Source organism: Trachemys scripta, chromosome 23 (assembly GCF_013100865.1).
Source record: "Trachemys scripta elegans isolate TJP31775 chromosome 23, CAS_Tse_1.0, whole genome shotgun sequence".
Lineage (NCBI taxonomy): Eukaryota > Metazoa > Chordata > Testudines > Emydidae > Trachemys > Trachemys scripta.
The window spans coordinates 3,931,662-3,949,447 of NC_048320.1; the positions used below are offsets into that span (position 1 = coordinate 3,931,662).

At 56.5% G+C, this 17,786-nt stretch overlaps 2 protein-coding genes across 9 annotated transcripts in view; one reads left to right on the forward strand and one right to left on the reverse strand.

Moving 5' to 3' along the window:
• LOC117869139 (alpha-2-macroglobulin-like protein 1) overlaps nt 1-17,786 on the reverse strand; it is a 777,004-nt gene that overhangs the window by 56,245 nt on the left and 702,973 nt on the right. The gene's annotated exons all lie outside the window — the stretch shown is intronic.
• LOC117869148 (alpha-2-macroglobulin-like protein 1) lies at nt 1,019-13,563 on the forward strand. 2 transcript variants are annotated; one of them, XM_034755691.1, is made up of 6 exons: nt 1,019-1,437; nt 2,517-2,601; nt 2,874-2,982; nt 4,101-4,215; nt 11,512-11,621; nt 13,420-13,563. In XM_034755691.1, the coding sequence occupies exons 2-6, from the start codon at nt 2,555-2,557 to the stop codon at nt 13,519-13,521; spliced, it is 483 nt and encodes a 160-aa protein (XP_034611582.1). In that variant the 5' UTR covers nt 1,019-1,437; nt 2,517-2,554; the 3' UTR covers nt 13,522-13,563. The 2 variants fall into 2 exon arrangements, with proteins under 2 accessions (XP_034611582.1, XP_034611581.1); XM_034755690.1 differs by lacking the exons at nt 1,019-1,437; nt 2,517-2,601; nt 11,512-11,621; nt 13,420-13,563 and having other exon boundaries at nt 2,948-2,982; nt 4,101-7,654.

Consider the following 17,786-nt stretch of genomic DNA (forward strand, 5'->3'; position numbering starts at 1 on the left):
GCTGTGACCACAGTGTCCAGCAATCCAGCCCTAGACCCCTCTGCCCTGCTGTGGGGCTGCAAAGGGTCCCAGAGCACAGGGCGTTTCTGGGCTGGACCACATGGGGGGCAGGGAGGGGACATTTGTGCCATCAGGTTACGTTCTCCCCACCCCGAGTTTGCAGCATCTGGGGCTGTCTGTCCAGGAGACAGGTGGGTTTGGGCCTGGCTGGGATCCCTGCCTGAGTCACTCACCCCGAATGTTCCCAGCCCCCAAACTCTGGGTCAGGCAGTGACTTGATACGGCCAGTGGGGAATTCAGCAGGGAGCTCCCTTGGGAGCCTGAATGGGGGAAGGGCAGAGGAGGAGGGAGGTTCTCTGGGAGCTGCAGGGGCAGAGGGGAGGGGTGGAGGTTTGGGGAGGCTGTGTGGCAGGAGCGGGGCAGGGAACATACCCACAGAGGCCTGGCACTGAGATGGAAACGGTCCCTATGGCGAGTTCTCTGGGCTTTGTCCAGTCTGGAGATGGGGTGTCCCTCGGGAGCCTGTTCCCCCCAGGGGCGGTGCCCTTGGCAGGGCCGGCTATGGCTTTTTGGCCGCCCCAAGCAAAAACTACAACAACAAAAAAACAAACAAACAAAAAACGGGCAGCCAGAACAGCAAAGCAAAAAAAAAAACAACCTGCGGTGCGGCCGGAGCCAGGGTGCAGAGGGACTCCCTGTGCCGCAGATGTGCCCCAGCTAGTGGGGGGAGGGGAAGGGAGCGGGAGGGAGAGAGAGAGAAGGGGGGCGGCCAGGGCTTCAGCGGGGCGCTGCCTCGTGGCCCCTCCCGCCGCACTGCCTGCCGGGAGGGCTCTGCGCCGCTCCGGTCGGCTAGGAGGGAAGGACGCGGGCTGCCCTGCCGGGCTTGCTGCAGGGTGCTCCCGTCCTCCGCGCTGCCGCCCCCTACAGGGTGGCCGGAGCGGAACAACACCAAAAAAAAAAAAAAAAAAAAAAAAAAAAAAAAAAGGTGTCCGTGCCGCCCTAGGATAGGGCGGAATGCAGCCTCCAACAAGCTGCCGCCCTGAGCACCAGCTTGCTCAGCTGGTGCCTAGAGCCGGCCCTGGCCCTTGGGTCAGAGCTTAGGGGCACTGGCAGGGGCCCCCTTGCCCAGCGCCTGCCCGGCGGTGCCTGCTCCAGGCTACAGAGAATGATTTGAGCCCCCGGCCGTCGATCCAGCCCCCGTCGGTAGCACGAGGCACTCGGGGGCTGCTGGGGACGAGCCGTGTGTGGGGGCAGCGGCTGAACAGGGCGTGTCCGTGTGCCAGGATCCCAGCGGGAACCGCATCGCCCAGTGGCGAGATGTGACTCCGCAGAAGGGCATCGTGGATCTGTCCCTCCCGCTGTCTGCAGAGCCGGCCCTGGGGACGTACGCCATCGAGGCGCAGGGGACGAGGCACTCGTTCAGTGTGGAGGAATACGGTGCGCAGCAGGTCCCAGGGCAGCGAGCAAGGCCACGGCTCCGGCACATATGGGGGGTTAGGGGGATTCCTGAGTCTCCCTGGGGCGAGGTGTCCGTGGGTCCAACATCATGAGTGAGAACCATGACTGTTTCATGTTTTTGGTCTGACTTTCGATTTCTGCACCCCCTCTGCCTCCCCCCAGTGTGTGTGGGAGGTGGATGAGAGCAGTTACCGTGTCACTAAAGTTATCGTGGGAGCTGATCCCGGCTCCTGCTGCTGGAGGTCGCTGGCTGCCGGATGGGACGGAGCTTCCAGCTTCTCACCAAACCCCCAGCATCTAACTCTGTCCCCCCAGCCCCAGCCCAGAACCCACCGATCTCTGCCCTGTGCCCCCCAGCCCCACCTCTGCTCCTCCTGGAGCACAAGGAGCTCTTCACACAAGCACCCCCTTCCCAGAGCTGGTGTTGCTGGGATGGGGAGGGTAATGTCAGTGGCCCCCTCTCCATCCTCCCCCCTGCAAAGAACCTCCTCTGGCTCCTGTGGGGGAGGGGGAGAGAAGAGCTCTGATGTCTCCCTTGAAACAGCTGCCACCTACCCCCACCCTCACCCCATACACCTGCCCCTGACCCCACCAACTGCCTCCCACCACCCTGATCCCCCACGGGTGCTTGTGGTGGAGGTAGCGTACGGAGCCCCCTGGCTGCTCCTATGGGTAGGAGCTGGAGGTGGGACATGCCGCTGCTTCTGGGAGCAACACATAGCCACGGCACACAGGGAGCCTGCCTTAGCACCACTGCCCCGCCGACAGGACTTTTAATGGCCCGGTCTGTGGTGCCAACTGGAGCCGCCAGGGTCCCTTTTTTACTGGGCGTTCCAGTCGAAAACTGGACACCTGGCAACCCTACTGCTGCAGCCTGCAGCCTCTTCCCAGCCCGGCTCCATTTCCGGGCCTTCCCCTTCCCAGCCCGGCTGGCAGGTTGGGCGGAGGAGGGCGGGGGGCTGCAAGGCCCGCGGAGAAGCTCCAAGGCCGAGGATCATGATGAAACCTCCGAGCTGGGGCTGCGGGTCGGTTTCACCCCGTCCCTCTCTGCCCCCCAGTGCTGCCCAAGTTCGAAGTGACCCTGGAGCTGCCCCCCATGATGACGGTGCTGGATGAGACGCTCCTGCTGCAGGTGTGCGGCCGGTGAGTGTGAAAGCAGCCCTGCCGGGCCGATAAAGGGGGCACTGGTACCGCCCTGGACCTGACTCCCCTCCCCGGCTCCCTAGGCCAGGATCTGACCTGCCCCTTCCCTGGCTGGGCCCGCCTCTGCCCCATGCTCATGGCCAGGCAGGGCTCCCTGGGGCTCTCACTCCCAGCCACACGATCAGCCCCAACCCAGCAGGGACCCTCCCCATAGGCAGGGGCGTTGGCCCCCTCCCCTCCCACTTACCCTCTCCTTCCCCTCCGCTAAACAGAGACACCTCCGGGAAGCCTGTTCTGGGGAGGGTCCAGGCCAGCCTGTGTTGGAAGAAACAACCAACATATCCCTTGGACATGGTTCCGTGCACGGAGCTTACTGGCCAGGTGAGTGTGACTGGGGAGGAGGGAGGTACGTGACATGCTGCTGGAGGAGGCTTCTCTCCATGTTTTTCTTACACTGGCCAGAGGGGGCGCTGTGATCGTCCGTGATGAGGTTTGTGACAGTGGTGTAAAGCTGGTGTAAGTGCAGGCGAATCAGGCCCTGGATCCATCCGGGTCCCCATCTGGCAGGCTGGGGGTGGGGACTGGCAGCTGTGTAGCAGGGCTTAGGGACTTATATGCCCCCCCCCTTCCCCACAATATCTCAGTGCCTCACTGATCCTCCTAGCCGCCGGGAGGCGGGGCAGGGTCCTGTCCCCATTGTACAGATGGGGAACTGAGGCACGGAGATGCTCAGGGTCCGTCTGCACAGCAAAAACCCTGCGGCAGCGTCTCCGAGCCCAGCTCCACTGCCTGGGGCTTGCGCCGTGGGGCTAAAGGAACAGTGTAGACGCTCGGCTGGAGCCTGGGCTCCGAGACCCTCCCCCTCCCTGGGTCTAGCGCCTGGACCCGACCGTCGACCTGCTGGTTTTAGCCCTGCAGCACAAGCGGGGTCAGCAGGGCTGGGCTCTGAGACTCGCGGCCACAGGGTGTTTCTGCTGGAGCCGTACTCAGAGGGACTTGCAGGCAGCCTGTGGCAGAGCAGGGACTTGCCCCCAGGTCTCTCCAGACCTAGGCTAGTGCCCCAGGTTAAGGGGCCGCCCTTCCTCATCAGCAGCTCTCGTTAGGCAGGGGCAATGGAATGATACAGATCTCCCCGAATGCTCTCAGTCCCTGGGGGGTTAGGGGGGTGACTGGAATTAGCTAGCGTTACCACGACGATGGGGGAGAAGCACCAGGGGATCTGTGATGGGCACGAGTGGCCAAGGCCTGTTTTACGTCTCATCCCACCCACAGCAGCTCCAGCTGCACAGCGCCCCCTAGCGACGTGCTGGGATACCAGTGTCAGGGCTGAATCCAAGGTGAGAGCGCCCCCTGCTGCTGACTTCAGCACCCAGGTTTTCTTTGAGTGTCTCCTGATCCCGACACTAACCAGGCCAAGCCCGATTAGAGACCTGCTGAGCTGACACCTGTGGTGCCTGGTGCAGAGCTGCTGCTAACGGGCTGTGATTCTCTCCCTCCAGACTGACAGCAACGGCTGCTTTTCCAGAGAGGTGGAGATGGCTCGCTTAGTGCGGACCGACTCTGGCTATGGGATGATCCTGCAAGCCAAGGCGTCTCTCATGGAGGAGGGGACAGGTGGGACTGAAATCAAGCACACATGCACGCCCCCAGGCAGCCCCCAGCACTGAACCCCCAGGGGCAGAGGGGTCTCACTTGAACATATGGTCATGTCATTTGTAGCCCAGCTGCTTTAGAGATGGGCCCAGAGGTAGCGTTGGGAGGTTGGATCTGGAGTTCTGGTTCAGCCCATCACTGGGATCGATCCCTCATGAGGAGTTCAGACCTTGGCACGTTCACGCAAAGACTAAACACCCTCCCGCGAGTGGCCTCTGGCTGTGCACTGAGCTGGCAGAGCGGAGTGAAGGCCCAGCCTGTGTCGCTGGGCCCTGAGTCATGGCCTCAGTGACGTTAGCGCTTAGCGTTCAAAACTGCAAGTGCTAATCGCTTAGCAACGAACCCAGATAACTCCACATTTAGCCCAGAAGAATCCTGATTTCCAGAGCGGCCGACACCCATTTGGCTGAAAACTGTAACTGTGGGATGGCTACAACGTTACCCTCGGGTGCTGACATCAGCGATGGTGAAGTGGCTGGAGGAGAGCGGGTCCAGAACGGCAATGGGTCACTGGGCACTTCTGAAAATGGCCCTTTCTGGGGGCAGGCCCTGTGCCAAGAGGCCTGTGTGCAGGGTCAGCTCTGGGGCACTTCAGTAAGGAGCTGTCTGCTGGGGAAAGGGCTGCAGAGCCAGGAGACCCTGCTGGCAAATGTCAAGTGGCTGGCTTGGGATTAAGCCCCAGGGGAAGGTGGATCTAAATTTTCTAGTTCTTCTTCGAGTGATTGCTCCTGTGTATTCCACAGTAGGTGTGTGCGCTCGCCACGTGCACCGGTGCCAGAAGTTTTTCCCTTAGCAGTACCCCTAGGAGGGGAGCACTGCTGCGACCTCTGGAGTGGCACCTCTATATCGCGCTATAAGGGGAGCTGCGCACTCCCCCCACCCTCAGTTCCTTCTTGCCACCAGTGAAGGTAGTTGGAACTTTGTGCTCCAGCCTTGCTGTAGCCCTTCCAGTAGTCTTAGTAGTACTCATCATCTCCATAGTTGGATAACTTCTTTAGTTAGTTGCCTGGTGCGGGGCATGCCCCGTGCCCCAGGCTTCAAGTCGTGCGACTCCTGTCGCAGTTCTATGCCCAGAAGCGACCCGCACACTCAGTGTCTTCGCTGCTTGGGTGAGACTCACGTAACTGATTGCTGTAAGATCTGTCAGTCGTTCAAGCCTCAAACGAAACGTGAGAGAGATATCCGGCTCCGGGCCCTACTAATGGAAACCGCGTTGGCCCTGGCACCGGCACGCCTATCGGACTCGGCAGCGGGTGCCTCATCCTTGGTGCGGAGCGAGACGCCCTCCACCAGTCGGCACCACTCACCCGCTAAGAAGCAAGGGAAGACTCAGCGTTGCCGACAGGACAGGGGTGAGGCCGGATCCGAGTTGGGCAGCCCGTGATCCCCCTCGGGACCCAGACCTCCGACTCGCGCTGAGCAGAGTAGTCCAGTCCCGTCTCCGCGTGCCTCTCCCGCGGTGAGAATGCCATCGACGCCGGAGGCCGCACAGGCCGCGTGTAACATCCTCTCCCTCCTGGTGCCGGGTGCGCCGCATGAGACGGGCCCCCAGTCCCGAGGGAAGCTGCTGTTGGGAGCACATCAGCCCTCTCCGGCAATAGACAGCCTGCGCTCCGAGGACCATGCGCTGCCCCGTTCGACGAGGTCCTCACATAGCTCGCGTCAGCCCTCCGCTCCAGTCAGGCTGGCTGACTCGCCTGAGCGGGAGTCTCGAAGGTCCTCCACTCCCCATCGGGAGCGCAGGCACCGAGACAAGCAGTGTCGACGCTCCTCTTTGGATAGGAGCTACAGGAGCAGATCCCGAAGCCATCATTATGGACGCTCGGGCTCGAGTGCCCACTCTGCTAGACACCATAGACAGAGCTCTCCTCGGGCATTACTGGCACCGAAGTGTCGAAGCTACGATCAGCGGGACGACTCTGAGAGCAGCACTTCAGTCGAGTACCGCTTCTCATCGTCGTCGAGGTCCAGATCTCGAGGTCGGCACCAGCACGACCATAGACGCTCCCATCGCTCCTACGGCACCGTGCGGTCAATGGCGACCTCGGCCTCGGCACCCAGCTGCCCATCCCCAAGCTGCACCGGGCCCCAAGAGCAGCCTGCACCACTCGACACCCAAGCCAATCAGTGACAAGGGGTACTGCAATTGCCTGCCCAGGTGAGACCCTGCTTGGTAGCCGGGGCGTCCCAGACCCATTCGGTGTCCCCCCCTCGACAGAGTCAGAAGTCGATGGGCACCGAACTGGCGGCACCAGGCCCAGACTCGGTCTTGGGAGTTGACCCAGCGGCACCTCCCGATGCCCTGGTAGCCGGACCGGCCCCCTCACCGGCACCGGAGGAGACAATAGCGGCACCTCCGTCCGTTATACAAGAGGACTTTAAAACTCACCAGGAGCTCCTCAAAAGGCCTCGAATCTCCAACTCCAGGCTGATGAGATGGAGGAGCTGTCGGACACCTTTTTCAATGTTCTGTCCTCCTCGGCGCTGGGCCGTGTGGCCTTACCCCTTCATCAAAGTGTGGCCAACATATCGATTGCCCTGTGGCAGACCCCAGCTTCCTTGGTGCCCATCTCCAAGAAAGCGGAGAAAAAGTACTTTGTTCCGGCTAAGGGACATAAGTACCTGTACTCCCACCCGGCACCTAACTCCCTGGTGGTGGAGTCAGTCAACCATCATGAACGCCACGGCCAGCCTGCACCCACCCCCCAGGACAAAGACGCCAAGAGACTTGATTCTTTTGGCAGGAAAGTTTATTCTTCTGCGAGCTTTCAACTTTGGGTGGCCAATCACCAAGCCCTGTTGAGCCGCTATGATTTTAACTTGTGGGGGTCTCTACCAAAGTTCGAGCCTCTTCTCCCGGAGGGGACAAGAAAGAGTTCAAGGCTCTGGTTGAGGAAGGGGCAGCAGGGGTGAAAGCAGCCCTCCAAGCTGCCTCAGACACGGCGGACACGGCAGCCCATTCTTTGGCGTCAGCCATATCCATGCGAAGGGTGTCGTGGCTTCTCCTGTCTGGTCTGTCTGCAGAGTCTCAGTCTCTGATGCAGGACCTTCCCTTCGACGGGAAAGCGCTGTTTGCGGACCAAACCGATGTTCACCTGCATGGGATGAAAGACTCCCATACCACCCTGCAAATTCTGGGCCTATATGTCCTGCCAGCGAAGGACAAACCTAGGCCGCAAACCTCTGCTCCCCCCGCTAGGGGTAGATATGAACCCCCTCCTAAGCGACTGAGGGAGCACAGACGCAGGTCTCAGCGTCAGTCCCGCGACCAGGCCCCTCGAAGGGCAAGAGGCAAGGGAAGAGGCGGTTTTGACTCTTTGCGGGGAGCCACCGGACCTGTTGCCACGGACGCCCCCCAGTTAATAAAGTTTGTGTTCTGCAACCGTTTATCTGCGTTCCAAGTGCAGTGGTCCCGTATAATGTCGGACCAGTGGGTCCTCAGCACGATTTCCAGGGGCTACACGTTGCAGTTCACCTCACCCGCCCTCCACTCCCCCCCATCCCGGGAGGACCTCAGGGACCAGGAACATGCCACCCTCCTAAACCAAGAGGTGGTGCGCCTTCTCAACCTAGGTGTGGTGGAGAGGGTACCAGCGGAATTTCAGGGCAAGGGATTTTACTCCCGGTACTTCCTGATCCCAAAGGTAAAAGGCAGGCACCGGCCCATCCTCGACCTGCGGAACCTCAACAGGTTTATGGTCCATTACAAGTTCCGCATGGTATCCCTAACCTCCATCATCCCCTCCTTAGACCCGGGGGATTGGTTTGCATCCCTGGACCTCCAGGATGCGTATTTCCACATCCATATTTTCGAGGGTCACAGGCGCTTCCTCCACTTCCTGGTAGGGCGAGACCATTACCAGTTTGCGGTCCTCCCCTTCAGCCTTTCCACGGCCCCCAGGGTTTTTACCAAATGCATGGCAGTGGTGGCAGCCCACCTCCGGAGGAATGGGCTGCAAATTTGCCCTTACCTGGACGATTGGCTCCTCAAGGGCAGCTCTTGGTCCCAGGTGCAGGCCCAGCTGCAATTCCTGCTGTCCACATGCATGGGTCTGGGCCTTGTGGTGAACGAGGCCAAGTCCATGTTGGTACCAGCCCAGCACATACACTTCATAGGGGCTCTGATAGACTCAGTAGAGACCACAGCCTTTCTTCCCCGGGACAGATTCGAGACACTCAAAAGTCTCGTAGCCTCGGTCATGACCTTCCCCATGACGATGGCAAGGGTGTGCCTTCAACTCCTGGGTCACATGGCAGCATGCACGTCCATAGTGCGACATGCCAGACTCCGAATGAGGCCCCTCCAACTCTGGTTGGCCTCCCAGTATTCCCAGTCCAGGGACAGCCTGGACAAGGTAGTCACGATGCCACCCAACGTAGTGCCCGCGCTGCAATGGTGGTCCCTCCCAAGCAATATGTTAAACGGGATTCCCTTCCGGGAAACCCCTCCCTCACTAGACCTGGTGTCGGATGCCTCGGACCTGGGCTGGGGAGCCCATATAAGGGACATTCAAACCCAAGGCAGGTGGTCGCCCTTGGAATTGTCTCTGCACATAAACATCAGGGAGCTCAGGGCAGTACGCCTGGCGTGCATAGCGTTCAGTTTGCACCTTTGCGGGAAGATGGTCAGAGTCCTCATGGACAACACGTCCGTGATGTATTACATCAGCAGGTAGGGGGGCACGCACTCCTCGTCCCTGTGCCGGGAAGCCCTGGACCTCTGGGAGTTTTGTATAGTCCATGATATTTCCCTATGGGCCGTCCACTCACCCAGCGCACGCAGTATGCGAGCAGATCACCTCAGCAGGGTGTTTTCCCACCAATACAAGTGGTCACTCCACTGGGAGGTCGCCCGTCAGCTCTTCCGAGCATGGGGAGCTCCCCGGATCGACCTCTTCGCTACCGCCCAGAACAGACGCTGCCCCCAGTTCTGCTCTAGGGCAGGGGCAGAAAGGGGGGCAATCTCAGACGCATTCCTCCTCCGGTGGTCAGGCCAACTGTTCTATGCCTTTCCACCCTTCCCCGATAGGCAAGGTTCTGCGGAAAGTAAAGGCAGGCAGATCGAGGGTTATCCTCATAGCCCCGGATTGGGCCCGTCAACATTGGTACGGGACCCTTCTGCAGCTTTTAGCGGCCCCCCTGCGGAGGCTGCCACTTCGTCCAGACCTCCTCTCCCAGGGCAGGGGATGCCTTCTCCATCCCAACCTGGCCGTGCTCCACCTGACAGCGTGGCTGCTCCATGGTTAAACAAGGAGGAGGGAAGGTGTTCGGAGTATGTAAGATGAATTCTGCTGGAGAGCAGAAAGCCGTCCACATGGCGGACGTACCTTGCCAAATGGTCTAGGTTCTCCAGGTGGGTGAGGGAGCAGGGCACCTCCCCGTCATCTGCATCCCTCCAGCTTATTCTCGATTACCTCTTGTCCCTTAGGACCCAAGGGCTAGCTCCTGCCTCTGTCAGGGTTCATTTAGCGGCCATTTCGGCCTTCCACCCTCAGGTGCAAGGTCAATCAGTGTTCTCCCACCAGATGACCTCCCATTTTTTAAAGGGCCTAGATCGTGCATTCCCATACGCAAAGGCCCCAGTCCGGCAATGGGATCTGAACCTAGTGTTATCCCGCCTCACAGGTCCTCCCTTTGAACCCTTGGCCACGGGTTCCTGGTCTCACCTATCCTGGAAAGTGGCATTCTTGGTGGCTATCACCTCAGCCTGTTGGGTCTCGGAGCTTAGGGCCTTGACCTTGGAACCCCCGTATACGATTTCCCACAAAGATAAGGTCCAGCTTCACCCACACCCCGTTTTTCTCCTGAAGGTGGTCTCCACCTTTCATATGGATCAGGACATTTTCCTACCAGTACTCTGTCCTAAGCCCCATTCCTCCAATGAGGAATGCCTCCTACACACGTTAGACATACGTAGAGTGCTGGGCTTCTACCTTGACCAAACCAGGCAGTTCAGGAAGTCCTCGCAACTATTCGTTGCGTCGGCCAAGCGGATGAGGGGGCAACCAGTATCCATCCAGCACATTTCCCACTGGATCACCTCGTGCATACGCATGTGTTACGACTTGGCAGGGGTTCCCCCGCCGCCTATAGTGAAGGTGCATTCCACGAGAGCTCGAGCCTTGTCGGCCGCCTCTGTAGCCCACGTCCCTATCCAGGACATATGCAGGGCTGCCACGTGGTCCTTTGTCCACACTTTTTCCTCGCACTATGCGATCGTCTCCCAAACACGGGATGACGCCGGGTTTGGTAGGGCGGTACTCCATCCCGATAACCTTTAAACTCCTACCCACCTCCATCAGATATAGCTTGGAGTCACCTACTGTGGAATACACAGGAGCAATCACTCGAAGAAAGGACAGTTACCTGTTCCGTAACTGGCGTTCTTCGAGATGTGTTGCTCCTGTCTATTCCACATCCCGCCCTCCTTCCCCTCTGTCGGAGTTGTCTGGCAAGAAGGAACCGAGGGTGGGGGGAGCCTGTGGCTCCCCTTATAGCGTGATATAGAGGCACCACTCCAGGGGTCACAGCAGTGCTTCCCTCCTACGGGTACTGCTAAGGGAAAAACTTCTGGCACCGGTGCACGTGGCGAGCACGCACACCTACTGTGGAATAGACAGGCGCAACACATCTCAAAGAACGCCAGTTACGGAACAGGTAACTGTCCTTGTAGACGAGCGCTTCCTTGCTCGCGGTACAAATTCACTGGAGACCACTCTTTCACACACCGGTGCCCTTTTATTTCCCAGTCTTTTCCCACCACCACGTATATACAGCTATATACAATTCAATACCAGTCAGGTAGCCCCTTAGGGAACAGCTTGCTCTTACAACAGCTGGGAGCAACAGGCCCTCACTCCTCACTTTCCTGTTCCTCCCTGCCTACTTCCTTCCTGCTAGCTTTATAGGCCTTCCTCTCAGCAGGCTCCCAGGTGATTGCTCTCAGGCTTCTTTAATGGCCCACTCCAGCCAGTTCTCCTTGATGGGAGCTCTGCTAGCAGGTTCTGAGCTAACAGGGGCTCTCAGTGCCTCTTAAGCCAGCACCCTGTTACAGTCCTTTTCCAGATTCCCCAGGAAAATCCTTCTCTGACCCCAGCCGAACTTCCCAAATTCTCCCCCAAATCACACCCTCCAGTTCATAGCGAGAGGGGGTAGAAATGGCTGCACGGATTGTTATGGAGAGAAATCCGGGATGAAGCCTGAACTCTGGTGTCGCTCCTGGCATCTTCCTCCTATCCTCTCTCCCTCTCCTGCTAGGGGTGGAGCTCAACGCGACCAAGTACTGCAACATCGTGTCTAAAATCCCTATTGTGACCTTTGAGGACGCTGACGCTACCTACAAGGCTGGAATCCCCTACACTGGCAAGGTAACGGGATTACCGGTGTGACAGAGTGGACTATGTCTGTACCAAACTGTAACCTCCATTGAGGTTGACTGCTTGCCGGATGTGCTGCACTTCTGGTGCCCATGTGCCCCATGCACTGGAGATCAGATGCGTTAGCTGCGCTCTCCATGTCCTCAAGCCCCCTCGTACCGAGGGCACAATGGGGGTTGAGCAACCAGCCAACCCTCAGTTCCTTCTCACGGCCTGTAGCTGTGAGACAGAGCCAGCAGCAGTGTCCGATCTCCTGCTCCGCTGAAGTTTTTCTCGATATGTTTTGTAAATAGTAATTTTTGATAGTTAATAATTGTTACTGGAGATAGTGGCTTAGTTAGTTTAGCTGAACTCTCCTGTTGTAGGGAGGATTTCAGTTGTAGACTCCCTCTCCTCGGAGCAAAGTTTGTCGGCCATACGTACAGGGTGGGGGAGTCTAGCCTGGGAAGCAGGGGTCGTGGTAGATGAACATGAGCTCCCAGTGTGACGCTGTGGCCAAAAGCAATAATGCGATTCTGGGATGTATAAACAGGGGACTCTGGAGTCGGATACTCTGTATTTGGCAGGGGTGCAACTGATGCTGGAACCCCGTGTCCAGTTCCGGTGCCCACAATTCAACAAGGATATTGATCAATTGAAAAGGGTTCAGAGAAGAGCCCCAAGACTGGTGAAAGGATTAGACAAGATGCTTTATAGTGATAGACTCAAAGAGCTCGATCTATTTAGTTTAAGAAAGAGAAGGTTAAAGGGTGACTTGATTATAATTTTTAAATATCGGGGAACAAATATCCAATCTAGCAGAGAAAGGTCAAACATGATCAACTGGCTGGAAGTTGAAGCTAGACAAAAATCAGAAATAAGGTGTAAATGTTTTATAGTGAGGGTAATTAATCAACAATTTACTGAGGTTCGTGATGGATTCTTCAGCCCTGACAATGTGTAAATGAAGACGGGATGTTCTTCTAACAGGTTGGCTCTGGGAATTATTTTGGGGCAGGTCTCTGGCCTAAGCTAGGCAGGAGGTCAGACTGGGTGATCACAATGGTCCCTTCTGGCCTTGCACTCTATGAATCCTGGTATGGGGGGGGATGAGGGGGGACTCTGAGGTGAGCAGTTGCTGTCTTCTCCACGTACAGGGGGGTTTAGTCCCCGGGATTTAAATTATGTCCCTCATGTGGGTCTGCCATGCCCGGAACGACAGACACTCTAAGTGCCTGTATTGTCTGGGTTCACAGACACACACTAGAGAGCAGTGCAGGGACTTCAGAGCCCTCCCCAAACGGGCTGTGAAATCCAGGGAGACTAGACTGAAGGGATTTCTCCTGGAGAAGTCTAGGAGGCCAGGCTCAGTCCCTGAAGAGATGCAGGATCCTCCTAGGACCGATCACCCTTGGGTAAAAAGTACCCTGGCAGCCATCTCTTCCGCCTCTAAGGCTGTGCCTGCCCCGGTTAGTGACCTCGAGTGTGATGGACGCCATCCTGCCAAGGAGCACGGGAGTAGATCTCCTCCTCAGGTGCCTGCTACGTCACCTCTTTCTGTGTCACTTGAGAAGGGCAGCTCGAGGCCAATCCCTGGTCCCTCTGGCGCCCAGAGAGCAGGAGTCCTGAGTCCTTGGTTCTGGTGCTGGCTCATCCCTTGGTGCCCAGAGAGGATTTCACTTGGTGGTGGCCTCTCAGCACCACTGCTTGCGGCACAGTCATTGCTGCTGGTGCTGCTGTGGGTGCATTTGGCACCACTGTTTGCCGCACTGACACATCACCCCCGGAGCTCTCGCCTTCGTTGTACCAGGTGCCGCTCTCCTCAGTGCCTCTGCTACCCGCACCTGTGGCTCGGACATCCCATTTCCGGCACCCAGCATCCATCGCACGGGTCCTTCCGCGCCACTGCTGATAGTGCTGGAGCTCGTTTCGCGTCCCGCACCGACAGGCACAGCACCAGGCGATTGGACCGTTTCTGAACTCCCAGATGCCCTTTTTGGCTCCTTGAGGAGCAATAGGGGAGATTTTAAAGGCCCCAGTAAGAAAAGCCACGTCTAGCAGTCAGAGTTACTGGCCTAGTGGGTGGGGGCAAGCAGTAGACTCGATATATCCTGTTTGTAGTAAGGCTTTTGACATCCTCATAAGCAAACTAGGGAAACGTGGTCTACGTCGGGGTCTCAACCTTTTCCTTTCTGAGCCCCCCCACCCCAACATGCTGTAAAAACTCCATGGCCCACCTGTGCCACAGCAACCGGTTTTCTGCATATAAAAGCCAGGGCCGGCGTGAAGGGGTAGCAAGCAGGATAATTCCCCATGTGGTGTGGCTTCAGCCCTCTGCCCTGGGCCCCAGCATGTCTCACACTGGCCCTGCTTGCTGGACCCCCTGAAACCTGCTTGCTGCCCCGCAGGAGGCCCTGGCCCCCTGGTTGAAAATCACTGGTTTAAATGAAATTACTGTAAGGTTGGTGCACAGCTGGTTGAAATTCCCATACTGAAGGGGTTGTTATCAATAGTTTACTGCACTCTGGGAAGACGTGTCTAGTGGGGTCCCACAGGGGTCAGTCCTGGGTCCGGTACCACTCAGTATTGTCATTAAAGACTTGGATAATGGAATGGAGAGTGTGCTTCTAAAATGTGTGGATGAAACCAAGCAGAGATGAAACCTAGCACTTTGGAGGACAGGATTAGAATTCATAACAACTTTGACAAATTAGAGAATTGGTCTGAAATCAACAAGATGAAATTAATTAAAGACCAGCGTGAGGTACTACACTTAGGAAAACAACGAGGAGTCCAGTGGCACCTTAAAGACTAACAGATTTATTTGGGCATAAGCTTTCGTGGGTAAAAAACCCACTTCTTCAGATGCATGGAGTGAAAATGACAGATGCAGGCATCATTATACTGATACATGAAGAGAAGGGAGTTACCTCACAAGTGGAGAACCAGTGTTGACAGTAGGGTGACCAGATAGCAAGTGTAAAAAATCAGGCTGGGGTGGGGGGTAATAGGAGCCTATATAAGAAAAAGCCCCCAAAATCGGGACTGTCCCCATAAAATTGGGACATCTGGTCACCCTAGTTGACAAGGCCAATTCATTCAGGGTGGATGTGGCCCACTCCCAATAATTGATGAGGAGGTGTCAATACCAAGAGAGGGAAAGTTGCTTTTGCAGTGAGCCAGCCACTCCCAGTCCCTATTCAAGCCCAGATTAATGGTGTTAAATTTGCAAGTGAATTGTAGTTCTGCAGTTTCTCTTTAAAGTCTGTTTTTGAAGTTTTTTTATTGAACTATGGCTACTTTTAAATCTCTTATAGAATGTCCAGGGAGACTGAAGTGTTCTCCTACTGTCTTTTGTTTTGTGTCCATTTATTCTTTTCCATAGAGACTGTCCAGTTTGGCCAATGTACATGGCAGAGGGGCATTGCTGGTACGTATCACATTAGTAGATGTGCAGGTGAATGAGCCCTTGATGGTGTAGCTGATGTGGTTGGCTCCTCTGATGGTGTCACTAGAGTAGATATGGGGACAGAGTATGCAATGGGGATTGTTACAGGGATTGGTTCCTGGATTAGTGTTTCTGTCTTGTGGTGTGTAGTTGCTGGTGAGTATTTGTTTCAGGCTGGGGGGCTGTCTGTAAGCGAGGACTGGCCTGCCTCCAAAGGCCTGTGAGAGTGAGGGATCGTTTTCTAGGATAGATTTTAGATCGTTGATGATGTGCTGGAGAGGTTTTAGCTGGGGGCTGTACGTGATGGCCAGTGGTGTTCTGTTATTTTCCTTGTTGGGCCTGTCCTGTAGTAGGTGACTTCTGGGTACCTGTCTCGCTCTCTCAATCTGTTTCCTCACTTCCCCAGGTGGGTACTGTAGTTGTAAGAATGCTTGATAAAGATCTTGTAGGTGTTTGTTTCTGTCTGAGGGATTGGAGGAAATGAGGTTGTAGCTTAGGGCTTGGCTGTAGACAATGGATCGTGTGATGTATCCTGGATGGAAGCTGGAGTCATGTAGGTACGTATAGCGGTCTGTAGGTTTCCGGTATAGGGTGGTGTTTATGTGACCATCACATATTTGCACTGTAGTGTCCAGGAAGTGGATCTCTTGTGTGGACTGGTCCAGGCTGAGGTTGATGGTGGGGTGGAAATTGTTGAAATCCAGGTGGAATTCTTCAAGGGCCTCCTTCCCATGGGTCCATATGATGAAGATGTCATTTAGGAAGGAGAAATCAAATGAACAGCTATAAAATGAGGAAAACCTGGCCAGGTGATAGTGCCGCTGGAAAGGATCTGGGAGTAATAGCCCCCAGCCCTCTGAGTGTCCCCTGTAGTGTCCGGCCCCTTCTCCACTGGGCACCCACAGAATTAGCAGGCCTGCTGCTCCCAAAGGACCAGTGCACCATAGCTTACTAGTTATATCTTAGATCCCAGCTCCCAAGGGAGGCATGCAGGGTGCAGGCACAACCAATGGACACTGGTGGCTAATGCATTCAGATCTCCGGTACATGGGGCATATGCACACCAGAAGTAGAGCACATATGGACACCACATATCGAAGAACTCTAGTTACTAACAGGTAAGTACCTTCCCACTGTACACACACCTAATTTACCCAAGGCAGATTATCGTATTGCATTCTCGACAGGTGCCCAGCCTAGAAAAGGTGTGTGACACTTTGTTGAAGAACTATCATGGAGAAGATCTCAAGATGGCAATCTAGCGCCATCAATTTTGATTGTCTCTCAACTACTGGCCCACCCCCACAGAACAATGTTTTTTTTACACAAGAGCCCGCAGGTGGGGTGAGCACGTCAGGGGGAGGGAGATGGAGGTTTCCAGCTAAGCACATAGCAGAAGGGTCCAGAGAGGCTCTACTGTGCAGCCGTGCCGACCATCACCACATGCCAGAAGGACTGGCTGGAGACAGACAAGGCAGGAGGGATTCTGGCCAGCCTGAACTGTTGACAAACCCCAGAGTCAGAGGGAGGGTGAGATCAGACTAGAGAAGGGTGCTCATCAGGACATTTGTTCTTTGGCAAAGATCTGTAACTCTTGAGCCGTCTAAGTGACTGTGGTTTAGAAATTCCTTTGTTAAGCCCGAGTTCCTTGCTTGCCTACCACATTGTCCCTAAGGGGTTAATCTTAAAGCCCAGTGTGGCCACAGCCCAGATGGGACTCAGAGGGAATGTGTGTAAGCAAAGCAAGGAGGCTGGGAGATCTGAGGCCCTGGTTTCAGGGCCTGGGGGCGGCTGGACTGCAGTGTCCCACATCCCAAGGGAGGGCTCAGTCAAGGGGTCGGACAACCTGTCACTCCTCAGTGCTCACCCCAGCACCCCCAGCTATTCCAGTCCTGCTGCAACTTCTTCCCAGATCTGCTAATGCCCCTCAGTCCTCACCCCAACACCCCAACCCAGCCCTGGGCTTTCCCAGTGCATCTCAGGGCTGGATTGCATTGTCCCTTTCTGCTCCCAGCCAGCTCTTTAATACCTAGTGGGCAACACTCTCCCAGGAGTCTGCTCCCTTGAGTTGTGCGTCTCCCCCTTTCTCTCCCGGCTCAGATGCTCCTGAAGATGACAGATGGCTCTGTGCTGAAGAATGAAAAGCTGCAGCTCTTTGTTAGCTATGGGGATAAGAATAAGAACCAGACCTTCCTGACCGACGAGTCTGGCAGAGCCTCCTTCGAGCTGGACACCTCCGGCTGGACCGGGAGCGTCAATCTGAGGGTAAGTGACGGGTCTCCAAGCCCAGGTGGGGCCCCTGCACTCTGCCTCTGTTACTGTGTCTGTGATTGTTGATGTTTATTACGGTGGTGCCTAAGGAGCAGCCAGGATCGGGGCCCCATGGTGCTGGGTGCTGCACACACTCAGCGTAGCAAACGGCCCTGCCCGAAGCGCCTGCAGGCTGAATAGCCAGGACAGACGGTGGGGCGGGGGGGGAGGTGCAGACCCCACCAGCAGAGCCATCAATGGGGTGGTGCAAACGGCATCTTAGTGCCACCACTTGTCTTCTCATTAATATTTGGGATGGGGTTTAGTTAGGAAGGTCGCCCCCTTCGGGCAGCTCAGCTCAGGGGCTGCCCCATTGCTGCTGTCGGGCTGCCCCATTCGAACCGCTGGGGTTTTCCATGTCACTCTTACGGACGCAGGGCGAGGGGCCATGGGGGTGAGTTCAGCCGGCAGCATCGGAG

Coding starts and splice junctions, on each gene's coding strand:
- LOC117869148 (XM_034755690.1), top strand. CDS start 5,720: ATGCCATCGACGCCGGAGGCCGCACAGGCCGCGTGTAACATCCTCTCC.